This window comes from Cydia amplana, chromosome 25 (genome assembly GCF_948474715.1).
Source record: "Cydia amplana chromosome 25, ilCydAmpl1.1, whole genome shotgun sequence".
Lineage (NCBI taxonomy): Eukaryota > Metazoa > Arthropoda > Insecta > Lepidoptera > Tortricidae > Cydia > Cydia amplana.
In genome coordinates, this window is record NC_086093.1 from 5,168,059 (window position 1) to 5,181,744 (window position 13,686).

General features: G+C 42.1%; 1 protein-coding gene across 1 annotated transcript in view; it reads left to right on the forward strand.

Annotated features, from left to right (window-relative positions):
- LOC134659683 (ATP-citrate synthase) overlaps positions 1–9,202 on the forward strand; it is a 54,777-nt gene extending 45,575 nt beyond the window's left edge. Inside the window, exons 18-24 of the mRNA XM_063515368.1 lie at positions 201–340; positions 850–1,088; positions 2,398–2,540; positions 4,504–4,666; positions 6,814–6,947; positions 7,763–7,969; positions 8,997–9,202. Coding sequence (XP_063371438.1) covers positions 201–340; positions 850–1,088; positions 2,398–2,540; positions 4,504–4,666; positions 6,814–6,947; positions 7,763–7,969; positions 8,997–9,159 — 1,189 coding nt within the window. The 3' untranslated portion in view covers positions 9,160–9,202. The remainder of the gene's footprint in view (positions 1–200; positions 341–849; positions 1,089–2,397; positions 2,541–4,503; positions 4,667–6,813; positions 6,948–7,762; positions 7,970–8,996) is intronic.
- The last annotated feature ends 4,484 nt before the right edge of the window (positions 9,203–13,686 follow it).

Consider the following 13,686-nt stretch of genomic DNA (forward strand, 5'->3'; position numbering starts at 1 on the left):
ATCGGCCTGTCGATTGTTCGGAGCTGTAAACTTTTTGTTCTAACTGACAGGCCGATATCGTCCGGCGGACTGTTAATCAGTGGGCCCGTTTAACACCTTTTTTAAAAGTTGTATGTTAATGTTTCGTTAACTTTTGTAACGTCCGCAGAAAAGACGCCAGTTTTTCCGAACGTTTTTGACAATTTGTAACTTTTCGACAGATTCGAAGCCGACCCCAACGTGAAGATGCTAGTACTGCTCGGAGAAGTGGGTGGCGTGGAGGAGTACCACGTGTGCCGCGCCATCAAGGAGGGCCGGATCAAGAAACCTATGGTCGCCTGGTGCATCGGCACCTGCTCAGGTAAACAAGCAAACCCACTTCTGATACTTATGTGCAATAAAGTTTAATTTAGTCATCATCATCTTCCTCGCGTTGTCGCGGCATTTTGCCACGGCCGGGAGCCCGGGGTCCGCTTGGCAACTAATCGCAGTAATTGGCGTGGGCACTGATTTTTACGAAAGCGACTGCTATCTGACCTTCCAACCCAGAGGGTAAACTAGGCCTGTATTGGGATTAGTCCGGTTTCCTCACGATGTTTTCCTTCACCGAAAAGCGACTGGTAAATATCAAATGATATTTCGTACATAAGTTCCGAAAAACTCATTGGTACGAGCCGGGGTTCGAACCCGCGACCTCCGGTTTGCACGCTCTTACCGCTAGGCTACCAGCGCTTTTTTTATTAAATAAAGTTTTAATTTAGTGCAAAGAGAATTTAAAATAGAGCCGGATTGTCAAACTAAATTATGTAGCCCCAGTACATTTACTGCCATCTTTTGACAAAAGATTAAATCTGTGACTTATTTTCCCAGACATGTTCACCTCGGAGGTCCAATTCGGTCACGCCGGTTCCCTCGCCGGCTCCGCCCTCGAGAAGGCGTTCGCCAAGAACCAGGGCCTCAAGTCGTTCGGCGTGACCGTGCCTGAGAGCTTCGACAGTTTGGGCACCGCTGTCCGGCAGGTGTACCAGAAGCTGGTGCAGGCGGGCAAGATTATTGTTAAGGAGGAGGAGGAGCCTCCGAAGGTGCCCATGGACTACGACTGGGCGAGGGTGAGGGTCCCGGCTTCGCACGGGTTAACAAATTATACATAAACCTTCCTGTTGAATCACTCTATTTAAAAAAAACAACGGGTTGCACTCAGGGAGTGCCGGCAAAAGTGAAAACTCAATGACTAGTGCAAAATGCACTATGTATAATTGAGGTTAACGCCATATAGCGTTAGTGTTAATTACTTGAAACCCCTAAGAACATCACTGTTAGTACTCGAGTTATATTAATACCAGTTAGAGCGAAACTCACTAGATGGCATTTAAATCAATAAAGAAAAACTCAATGACATTACATGTAACAGTTTTTCATGTAATGTCATTGAATTTTTTTTTATTGATTTAAATACCATCTAAATGAGTGGCCATCTAAATCTTACATATATCATTAAACATATATCATTAAATGCCAGAGCACACAGGCTGTGTGAGTAGTGAGTAGACGTGCGCGTGCGTTAAAATGATGGAGTGCACGAACACGCAAGCAGAGTGCCGTCTCTCATACGGATCTGTATATTACAACGTGCACGTTCACGTCTACGCACACGCATCCGGTGTGCACAGGCTGCCCATGGATTACGACTGGGCGAGGGAGAGTTGCTTTATTGCCTACGTGCAAAGTTGGCTGAAAATATGAACTTTCATGGGACGACATCTTCATACTATTTGGCAGCTGCCAACTGTCAAATAAGCAATAGGACCCACAGCCACTAGGGCGGCGCCACAGTCATGCACGGAGCGAATACACTAAGCATAATATTGATAGCGTGGATGCAAGTTATTATGGAAAATTTACATCTTTTAGCGGGATTACAGCCTGTTCCTTTATGTCACCCTAATAGCAGACCACCGGTAGCCTTGTATCTTTTGTGATAAGGTTTATGAATTATCAATCAACAATAGGGATGTTTCCTGTACTTAAAATAAATTATTTCAAACCGTGCACGAAATAAAGCACCAGATAATTATTAGAAAAACATAGACAGCAGCTATTTTTAAACACAATTTGTATTTAATAAATCGGATTGAAATATAAAAAGTAGGTGAGTTTACCGTGACGTCCTACATTCGTTTTCATATAAATTCCATATTAGCAAATCGTTTTGACAGTTCTAAAAAAGAAGCTGATTTGACTAGTAGGAATGTAGCCTATTCATTAAAATATTGATTTGATGGTTATCCCCTTGAACCGTCAAAATAATAACTTACGTCTAAAATGTCACTTCATATATTATTACAACCTAGAACACCCAAACGGGATATATGATAAACCATTAAAATTCATAATTTATAATTCCTCGTATGTCTCCAGAAACTGGGTCTGATCCGCAAGCCGGCGGCGTTCATCAGCACCATCTGCGACGAGCGCGGCCAGGAGCTCACGTACTGCGGGATGCCCATCAGCCAGGTCCTGGAGAAGCAGCTCGGGGTGGGAGGCACCATCAGCTTGCTGTGGTGAGTGTCAGGAACTGGTTCCATCAGCAGGAGCTCACGTACTGCGGGATGTCCATCAGCCGGGTCCTGGAGAAGCAGCTCGGGGTGGGAGGCACCATCAGCTTGCTGTGGTGAGTGTCAGGAACTGGTCCCATCAGCAGGAGCTCACATACTGCGGGATGTCCATCAGTCAGGTCTTGGAGAGGCAGCTCGGAGTCGGAGGCACCATCAGCTTGCTGTGGTGAGTGTCAGGAACTGGTCCCATCAGCAGGACCTCACGTACTGCGGGATGCCCATCAGCCAGGTCTTGGAGAAGCAGCTCGGGGTTGGAGGCACCATCAGCTTGCTGTGGTGAGTATGAGGGATTGATTGCGAGTTTGCGCAAATAAAGGGGAATTACACTAAAGTTGCCCATGGTTCCAAGTGTATAAGGTTAAGGATGATATTCCACCTGTCGAATTTCTTGGTCCAATGCTATTACGTCTCACTCTCTCGTTAGGCAAAATGTGAGACGCAAATACACATTAGACCAAGAAATTGGACAGGTGGAATACCAACCTTAGCAAAAGCTCCCAAATTTTATGATGCGTAATTTAATTCAGTATAAGTGCTAAGTGCTAATAAAAACCGAGCCTTGAAATTGACAGTTGAAGATCAAATACTCTATTTTTTATTACAACCATGAAGCATTTAAGGGTTTATTAGCTCCTTCAAGTAGCCTTGAAATAATTTGGCTCAATCACCATAAGACTTACCTATTTGAAAATGTGACGATGTTGGTGTGATCATGATCTGAATTTGTTCGCGAGCTTGTAATAGGGTATTTTCCTACTAGTCAAATCAGTTTCTTTTTTTAGAACTGTCAAAACGATTTGCTAATATGGAATTTATATGAAACATTACATCGTGACGGTTTAGCCGGTGTGAGGTGACGCTGACACCTCCACTGACTCGATGCCGCTTAGGTTGAATCAGCAGAGTCATACGAGCTTACAGGGCTATTTGCCTCAACTTCGCCTCCCCCCTGTAGTCTCCTCTTCCTAGTCCTTGCTGCAGGATCTGCTGGCTGGAGTTACCCCTAGTATCAGTATCAGTATCAGAAACATTACATCGTGACGTCACGGTCAACTTACCTACTTTTTATATTTCTATCCAATTTATTAAATAAGACTTGTGCTTAAAAAATCTATGTTTTTCTAATAATTATCTGGTGCTTTATGTGAAATAATTTATTTTAAATACAGGAAAATACCCTGTTGTAGGTACTACTACTACGCAATGACGGTGATTAGGGCTTTCGCGGTGTATCAGGATTCAGGCGAAGATTTAGGACGCAACTTAAGCGGGCATTACATTATACAATTTGCAGAGCGCTAATTTAGTGTCGCTAGGTGAGATAAAAAAGAGCTTATTCATTACACTACACTAGCTAGCTACGCTAGTTAGTGTCTTATTTTCATTTCGGCAGTGATCATCGTTCGAATCGAACCTCATCTTCCGAACAGAGCTAGTATATCATGGCACCATCAAAACATCAAAAAGTTGGCATTGTTTTAACACTGTTGTCTAGTTCAATTTTCACGAATAAAAATCTTTAATTGTAATCATTATGTTTTTTATCCTATAAAAATGGCATGTCTTTATAAAGTTCAATCATATTTAGCAGTACTTCCTGTTCCCTAGTCTATGGCTGCGTCATTTTGAACTGAAATACAATAAATAAAACATGCATACGTTCGAGTGCGTCGGTGGCGTGCCGACAACTGACCTTGCACAGTAAGCGCTAAGCGCGCTAAAACCATTTACACTATGCGTTCAAGTGCGCTAGTTAGCGCTAGTGCGGCAGAGCAGATGCGATCGCACTAGATTGGGTCACTAACTGGCTAGCTGCCTTTACACTATACTAAATTAGTGCGCTAACTCAGCTAGCGCTCTGCAAATTGTATAATGTAATGCCCACTATCGTATCGTTGTTTTGTGGCAGGTTCCAGCGCGAGCTGCCCGACTGGGCGTGCAAGTTCTTCGAGCTGGTGCTGATCGTGACGGCCGACCACGGGCCCGCCGTGTCCGGCGCGCACAACACCATGGTCACGGCCCGCGCCGGCAAGGACCTCATCTCCTCCGTCGTGAGCGGCCTGCTGACCATCGTGAGTGTTCTGTAGCCCCCTCGAGTCCTGGTCGTGACGGCCGACCACGGGCCCGCCGTGTCCGGCGCGCACAACACCATGGTCACGGCCCGCGCCGGCAAGGACCTCATCTCCTCCGTCGTGAGCGGCCTGCTGACCATCGTGAGTGTTCTGTAGCCCCCTCGAGTCCTGGTCGTGACGGCCGACCACGGGCCCGCCGTGTCCGGCGCGCACAACACCATGGTCACGGCCCGCGCCGGCAAGGACCTCATCTCCTCCGTCGTGAGCGGCCTGCTGACCATCGTGAGTGTTCTGTAGCCCCCTCGAGTCCTGGTCGTCACATAAGATTATTAGCCGATTCGGTGCGGATGGCACGACAGGCGTGCCATCAATGTTTTTAGGTTTACTAATATGTGGCCGAAAATTGTATGGCAAATTATCACTTTCCAAACTATTTTTCCCATAGTATCATTTGGCAAAACTATCAGATGGCAAACCAATGTTTCGCATATATAACAAGTCGCAAATGATTATTTACAATATTATTGTATGGCAAAATATTTAGTTGGTCATGTTTCAAAATGTATTTTATTGTTATGTCGAATGTATTGATTATTTTTCGCCTAATATTGTAATGCATACTACTAAAATACCCTAATAATGTAGTACTCATGCTACAAATTACAGTAGCATTTTATTTCGTTATGTAGGTAGTTTTTCGAGATGTGCAGTTCAATGATGGAGGTAGTAATTTTGTTTACTACATTCCATAACCATTTCAATCAGTCAGTTGATGTGTGTTAATGTGATACGCAACGAAATTAAGCCTTCTGTGCTCCGCATCTGCTCCGGCGCTACGGGCCAAGCAGCCCCTTCGCCCTTGCGTAACAAAGCGCAGGCACAAATGCTCTGCGCTTTGTTACGGCGGGCGAGGGCGAGGGCTGCTTCCCCTCCGCGCCTCCGGCTTTTTTTTATGTCACCGTAAGATTGTGAACCAGTTAGTTTATAATGTAACGTAGGTTAGGTTAGGTTAGATTATAATCTCCCTACCGTCAGTTTATAATGTAACTAGCGATATTATAATATGACGAGTGTTTACAATTTTACGGTGACATATACACTCTAGGGGTAGGACAGACAAGACCACGTGGATAGTGGGGTGCTCCGATTCGGATTTTGGTTAGTTAGACTTAAAAAAGTGCGTTTGAGTTTTATTTTGAAAATGACGAATTTCATTATTCCGAGTTTACAAAAGATCGAATTTCTGAATACCGAATTACTTTTTGTCTTAATGAATTTTGGTAAAATGAACATCTGCTAAATATAATTGTGCTCAAATAAAAAGTATGCGAAGTTTCAATTTGGGCAAACGTTATTTAACAATAAATAGTTAGGTATAATAAAACATTTGCTTAGTGACTATTTTTCTAAATAAATCGTGGTAAAATGAACATCTACTAAATAAAATTGTGATCAAATAAAAATTATGCTAAATAATAATACGCTAAGCATTGGTTTGCCAACTAAAAGTACTGCAATAAGTTGGTTGGGAAGTGAAATTAGGCGAAAAATATTTCGGCGAGATGGCAGTACACCATGTTTTTAACGTGTGGCGAATGACACGACAGGCGTGCCATCATATTCTATGGCGTAAGGCACGCCTGTCGTGTCATGAAATAATTGTTTACAGCCAAAAGTTTTCGAAAATGGAACACGCAACGAAACTGTTAACCAGGAGTTCCCCCCTAACTGTAGACATCAGCAAACCCTTCTCAACGCCCTGTAGATTATCATTTATCTGACAGACGGCCCGCAGTTTCGTTCAGTAATCACTTACATTTTTTACTTTATATTTTGACGCTATACATAGGACTCGAACTTTTGCCGTAGCCATTTATCTATCAATATTACGGTTTGAAGTTAACTATTGTTCTAGATGCTGATAACAAGTTACCAACCTTAAATAGATCTCCTGGAAGCCAAATCACTACATAGTATAAAACAAAGTCGCTTCCGGCTGTCTGTCTGTCTCTTTAAAGCTACGCAACTGATTTTGATGCGGGTTTTTTAAATAGATAGAGTGATTCAAGAGGAAGGTTTTTGTATAATTTGTTAACCCGTGCAAGCCGGGGCGGGTCGCTAGTAGCTAATAAACTTGTTTATTCCAGGGTGACCGTTTCGGGGGCGCGTTGGACCGCGCCGCGATCGACTTCTGCGCGGCGTACGACAAGGGCCAGCACCCGCAGGAGTTCGTCAACGAGAAGCGGGCCAAGGGCGAGCTCATCATGGGCATCGGCCATAGGTAAACTGGTCTCTTAGGGTCTCCCCAAACTTATCGACGCGGAATCGGCAATGCCAATAGAAATGAAACTTTATGTCCACGCAATAAGAGCGAAAAAGACGCCGACGCGTCGGCCGTCGACGGCCGAACGGAGCCGAACCGAACCTTACCTGTTTATGCTGTTTACTATCGGCTTTCGCCGAATCCGCGTCGATAAGTATGGGGAGACCCTTATAGCTACCATCCGAAAAGGTTAACTGCTCGTGCACGATAAAGAACTACCTCTAAACGTTCTCTACAATAGGGATGATGACACATGTTGAATTTTATAACAAAAATCTAGTAAAATAGATAGCAAATTAGTAGATTATCACAACAATGTGGATATCAAAAAAAATATGGAAATAATACAGCACCAGAAAGTTTCATTTTTTTTTAACTTCAAATAACGAAATAAGTAAGGATACCATTCGATTCCTCACATTTTATCCAAATAAAGATTGTATCGCAACTATATACATAAACGCAATATTTCACCGACAAAAACGCAATTTTCTTATTTTGTTCATAATTCAAGATGGACTCTCAGTGACCTTGACGTTACGGTCACTTATCGTTTTGTTAGTGGCGTTTCGCGAGTGAAGTGCGACTGTCAGACTTTAACTATCATTTCCCATACATATAGACATTTGATCCTAAAAACAAACCTGATTGATTGATACCATCAATTAGAAATTTGTCATCTAGCCTATTATTGCAGTCTGAATTTTCCAGTGCAATATCTAAGCATTCATTTTTTTTATTCAATTAGTATTAACAAAACCTTCAAATTCCAGAGTAAAATCGATCAACAACCCCGACTCGCGAGTCCGCGAGCTGAAGGCGTACGTGACGGCGCGGTGGCCCGCGTGGCCCGTGACGCGCTACGCGCTCGACGTGGAGGCCGTCACCACGCGCAAGAAGCCCAACCTCATCCTCAACGTAGACGGCATCATCGCTGCCGCTATGGTCGACCTGTTTAGACACACCAACCTGTTCACTACGTGAGTACAGTTATGACGGAGTTTAGAGCAATTATTTTATCAAACCGATGCTGCCAAAAATACTGGGGTGCGGGGCACGAGGTGAGCGAGTCCCGTGCCGTGATTGGTCCGTTCAAAGACACGGACGTCACACAAAGACACTTTGACTCGAAAATGGAGTAAAACTACCGTATATTTGTGGCAGAGGGGGTAGCGCTACTATGCTCAGTCTGGATGATGTCTTGTCTGTGCTGTGTATTAAGTCGAGAAATGGGAGGTGCCCTGATCGCGGGTGCGGGCAATCAGGGCTCTCCTAGCGCGCTTTTGAAACAAACACGACTCTCCTAGCGGGCTTTCCTAGCTCACGGAGACCTCGTGTAGACCGTGTTCATATCCTGGTCACGGCACCAAACTGTAAAGACCTTTGCGAAAATAAACGTTACTATTATACTGTGAGCATGAGATTAATTAACACAGTAAACCCTACCTTATTGCTTGCTACGCGGCTTGTAAAAATATAGAATATGTTGCCAAATGTAGCAAAAGGAAAAGTGTAGGATAGAGGATTTACATTCATGTATTTCTTTTCTGTAACCTAGCATTACTTTAGATAATTTAGACTTGCGATACTTACATAAGCTCAAACGACCGTGAACCGTGAGTGACCCCTTTAAATATATAATATCTGGGAGACCGAGCTTTACTCGGAAAACATAAAAAACTCAAAAATCCGTGTTTTCCCAGATCTAGCTAAATCAACTTTTCGCCCCCGAAAACCCCCATATAGCAAATTTCATCGAAATCGTTAGAGCCGTATACCAGAATTGTTCGTTTAAAGTAGCGGCCGGCGACCCGCGGCCCGTGAACCTGCCACTTGCGGCCCGCCTCCCTGGCTATTTTGTATGTAATATTGACAAACGACTGTCAAACAAAAAGCGGCCCGCGTCAACTTCGTTAACTACTATGTGGCCCTTGGCTGCTAAAAGGTTGCCGACCGCTGGTTTAAAGGTATAAGATGACATAAGACTAATATTACTGCCTGTTCCAGCGAGGAAGGCAACAACTACATCCAGATGGGCACGATCAACGCGCTGTTCGTGCTCGGCCGCTCCATCGGCCTCATCGGCCACTACCTCGACCAGAAGCGCATGAAGCAGCCCCTATACCGCCACCCCTGGGACGACATCACCTACATGTCGCCGCTCAACTAAGGTCCATGATCCTATCAGGTTACCTGACGTGCTTCAATTAGTAAACTGGGAGGGTACGTTTAGTATGAGGCGGTACATTACCGTCATGTACAATATTTCAACGTCCCCTTCCGCATAGAAACTTGATACAAATGCACCGTTAGATTAGAATAGCATATTAGCAAAATGTAATTGTTTATGAAATAAAAAATTAAAAAAGAGTACATTAGCAAAGTTTTAAAGTGTAATACGTATTTGATAAATGGTACGCGCACTGTAGAAATCAATATTTTCTAGCAATGAGTCCCTAAATTAATAAATTATTATTTGTTAACATATATTTGTAGCTGATATTCTAAAAGCACGCCAGGTAATATTAAATGGAATGTAACAAGGTAGCGTTGTAGAGTGCAGTCTATAATTAATTAACTTTTCCCAAAAGTAATTAAGCTCAAAAGTCATGATTTAAATTAACAATGCGCTGATTGCTTTGATTTATGAATTGCTTTTGATTGATCAAATGCGCAGTCATGGTCACTAAAATCAAAAAAGTAAAAAAAATTGAGACGGCACCTACATTGCATCTGTACGTTTTCGTCAACGTTCCGGTTCCTTTAAATTATAAATTAAAATTTTGAACGGAACCTTACGTGGATGGGAACTATATAAATAAATAATTAGTTAAGTATTTATGGGGTTAGTATGTGTAATTGTTCTAGTGTCGGATGTGGATAAGTGCTTCGGATTGTCTTATATTGTACTAGATCATTTTAGAACTCCTGTTTTATCATAGAGTTGTCTAGTAGAGTATAAGATGTCTGTTATTATATTTTTGACTCTATGGTGCAGAAGGTAGATGCTTTTTTATTTCACCATTCGCCGTTTCAATAAAATTATTAAGTGATACCTTGATACTAATTAATATAATAATGTAATCATTTCAAATTATTCCGAACGCATTTGTTAATAACTTATGTTATTTTTATATAAATATTTAGTAACCTTTGTGCTTTTATGATTCAAAAAACGCATTTTATGATCCACTGCCTAATATTTTGTTTACATTTTGAAATTATCTTTAATAATTTTATTTAAAAGACGAAAGGTATCTAACACTTTCCATTCCAGAAATCAAAGTGGTTAGAAATGAATTTTTATTTTTAAATAACTTATTGAAGAAAAATATTAACGTAAGTAAGTCACAATCGTCATATTTTCTTATGAAGAAAATTGATTACTTGGGTGTTTGGACAAAAAATGTTTTTAATTAGAGTTCTTATTTTATATAATATTAATTAATTTTTATTAGTCAATACATTGTCTTGTGAAATAATTATTAATTTTAACTACTGAACAAAAACTGGGATTTTTATACATGTGACGTTTTATAAACTAATTAATTTTATAATAATTGCCATTTATTTGTGCAAACAACTCAAGAATTTATTTTATAAGTACAACGCTTAGATCTGATGCTAAGTTAAAATGTTTTTATGCAGTAAGTTTTTCAATAAACTTTGACACTGTATTTTTGGTTGTTTTTTTTTTTCTTTTAGTATCGACAAAACTGACTGACCTATTTTTATTGTGGGTTTTATTTATTGGTAATATTATTTTTAAGCCCCCAACGCAAAAAGAACCGAAAGTGGCACCGAAGCATTTAAACCCGTAAACCGATTTGGATGCATTTTTTATTTGAAAGCAGATTTCTAGATGGTTCTTAGACATATTTTTTTAAATCGGTTTACTTGTTAATAAAACCAAGCGTTGGGGGATTTTAAATTTTAAATTTGACATGTTATTCTATAATATTCAGAATGAAAAGTTGTGGATGTTAGTTACATAACATTTCCTATATTCGTCCGCTTTTACCGTAAGAGTTTAATTAGGGTAAACTATACTAATGTCAGTTCCCCTTCAATGACTGGCCCCTTCAAACTTATTTTGAGGTACTTAGAAGTGGCAATTTTTGACAAATATGGGCCAGAGTTTTACTATAAAGGGAAAATCATTGGGTAGTTCACCCTATTTGTATAACGAACTAACTATAATATATAGCTTGAATAGGCATAGTTCCGTATTTTTTGGATGCACTGTTTTTTCGATATATACACCAAATAGGCTCGATGTTGGCTATTTGATATAAAAACATTAAAATATTAAATGAAAAAGAGAGTAGCACTGTGAGGTAGTCTTGCACTGAACCGTGTTATTTGTATAACTGTATGTGGTAATAGGGTTTACCATATATTTAGTATATTTACATATTTAGAATATTTGAAACAGTTATAAGACAAAGCGAAGTTCATCTGTCTTGCTATACCAAATAGGAAGTAAATAAATAAACTTTTAGTATTTACCAAATGAAACATCGACAAAAAATCTACGATAATGTGTATGATAAGGATCCAGATTTTTTTTCTAGAATGATTTATTTAGCTCTACACGGCACAACCGAGGTTTGGACCCACGATTTATTAGCACGCACTTATGAAAGGTTGATACCACCACACATATACAAGGTTAACTGGAAGAAATCCCTTAAAGGGATAAGTTCGCCTTTGTACTGCCTATATCCTGTGCCATAAATTTGTGTTTTGTACAATAAAGAGTTTATACATACATACATACATATCCGTAGTAAGGGAGCCGGAAGTTCATTTTACATTGTTTTCTGTACAGACCTGTGGGAATTAAGTTACATTGACGCCTGCCTCGCGCCTCGAAATTATTAGACAGAAAAATTAAACTCATACATACCTAAAGCTGAATACAACACATAAAATGTACTTAAAAAATAAACTTAAGCGGAGAAGACAGGATACTAACAGCGAAAAAGACAGGAATGGATTAACTATAATATAATAAATATACGACAGGCGTAGGTATTTGAGATAAAAAGCTTAGTAATTAAGAGCCGGCGCAGACAGAGAGCGGTCTGGAGTTCCAAGTTCTGCGTTCTTTCGAATGTACGTGAGTCTTTACGATAACGCACAATGTTGTTACCGCCTGCTGTGTGCGTTATCGTAAAGACTCAAGTACATTCGAAAGAACGCAGAACCACAGAATAAATAATAGTACTAAGTACAGAGACTCACTCTCTAACAAAACGCGTCTGTTACGATCAGCACAGATATGGCCGCTAGGTGGCGACAGCGCCACGCGCGGCTTATGGCTTTCCCCAAAATTGGGGCGGAACGGATGTACTTTTAGCTACCTGTAGCAAAGCGATGAAATCGCGGAGTGAGCCACGCCTTTTTTTTTATTAGGGGGGAAAATGCATTCCGCATACCACACGGGTGCGAGGGGTGACCCGAGTGGTTATGTGGGACTCCCGTCTAGGCTAATGAGGCCCACGGTATACCCACTAAAAACCCCCCATATGCCGCCTCGCCGCCCTATTGGTGGGGTTACGGGAACGCTTGCGTGCTCATCCGCGACCCCACCGGCGGCAGCCGCCTACGAGCGGCTCCTTCGCGAATGTCCGAAGGCCCTTCACGTTAGGCGCGCCAGATGGTTCGACGCGCCTTCCTCCTCGGCCTCCGTTCTGCACTGTAGCGGACCCCCCCGAGCCCGCCACAAGGAAGCCACGGACGCCAGAAAATTCCCCGGCGCCCGGCGACAGATCAGGTCTATGGTCCTGCCGCAATACCACAACTCGGCTGCAGAGGATAGGGAGAACGGCACATCGTAACACCGACACTCCTCTTCCTCTGCAGCCCCACCAACGCCGCTACAGCGGAACGGCCCCGCCAAGTTCGCAGGGGATAGGGAGAGTGGCGTATCGTAATACCATCACGCCTCTTCCCCTGCGATCCCACCTCGGCCGCCGAAGATAGGGAGAACGGCTCACCTCAATACCGACACTCCTCTTCCTCGACGGTCCACCTCCAACGCGTCACAAGCGGGCTTAACAAGCCCACTTGGAGCGTCCTCCTCGGGCCAACCCGCACCTCAAACAGGCCGGCCCTGGTTGCCTCTTCGCTTCACCGTGGGTGACCAAGCCACGGTTACTAAGCCCCTCCACCACGACAAGGTGAGCAACCTGCGGGGGGGAGTGAGCCACGCCTGGCAGAACTCGGAACTCCAGACCGCTCTCTGTCTGCGCGGGCTCTCTATCACTCTTCCGTGGGTTTCGTTAGTGACTGAGATACAGAAAGTTTCTGTATGAGTAGAAACAACCAATACACGCAATGAAATGTGCACTGTAATCTAAATGTTGTAATAGCGGTTTTATGCACATGCACGTTTTAAGTAGAGGAAATTTAAAAATAATGGAAGGGCACTTACATCGTTCCCACACTGAACTGAAGTAGAAAGTGATAAAATGGATAATGAGTAATATAGCTTTGTTAGGCGTCTGTAACCTTGTTGAATTCGAATTAAATTTTATTTTACCGTATTGCAGTGTTTTATTTAAAAGAATATTCTGAACTAGGTACTTACTTATTAAAAAAGTACAATGAATGTAGGTTCGGATCAACCAATTTTAATCCCTTTTCATTTTCGAGAATAATTACCCGCGTTTTGTATTTGCCAGGCGACGTA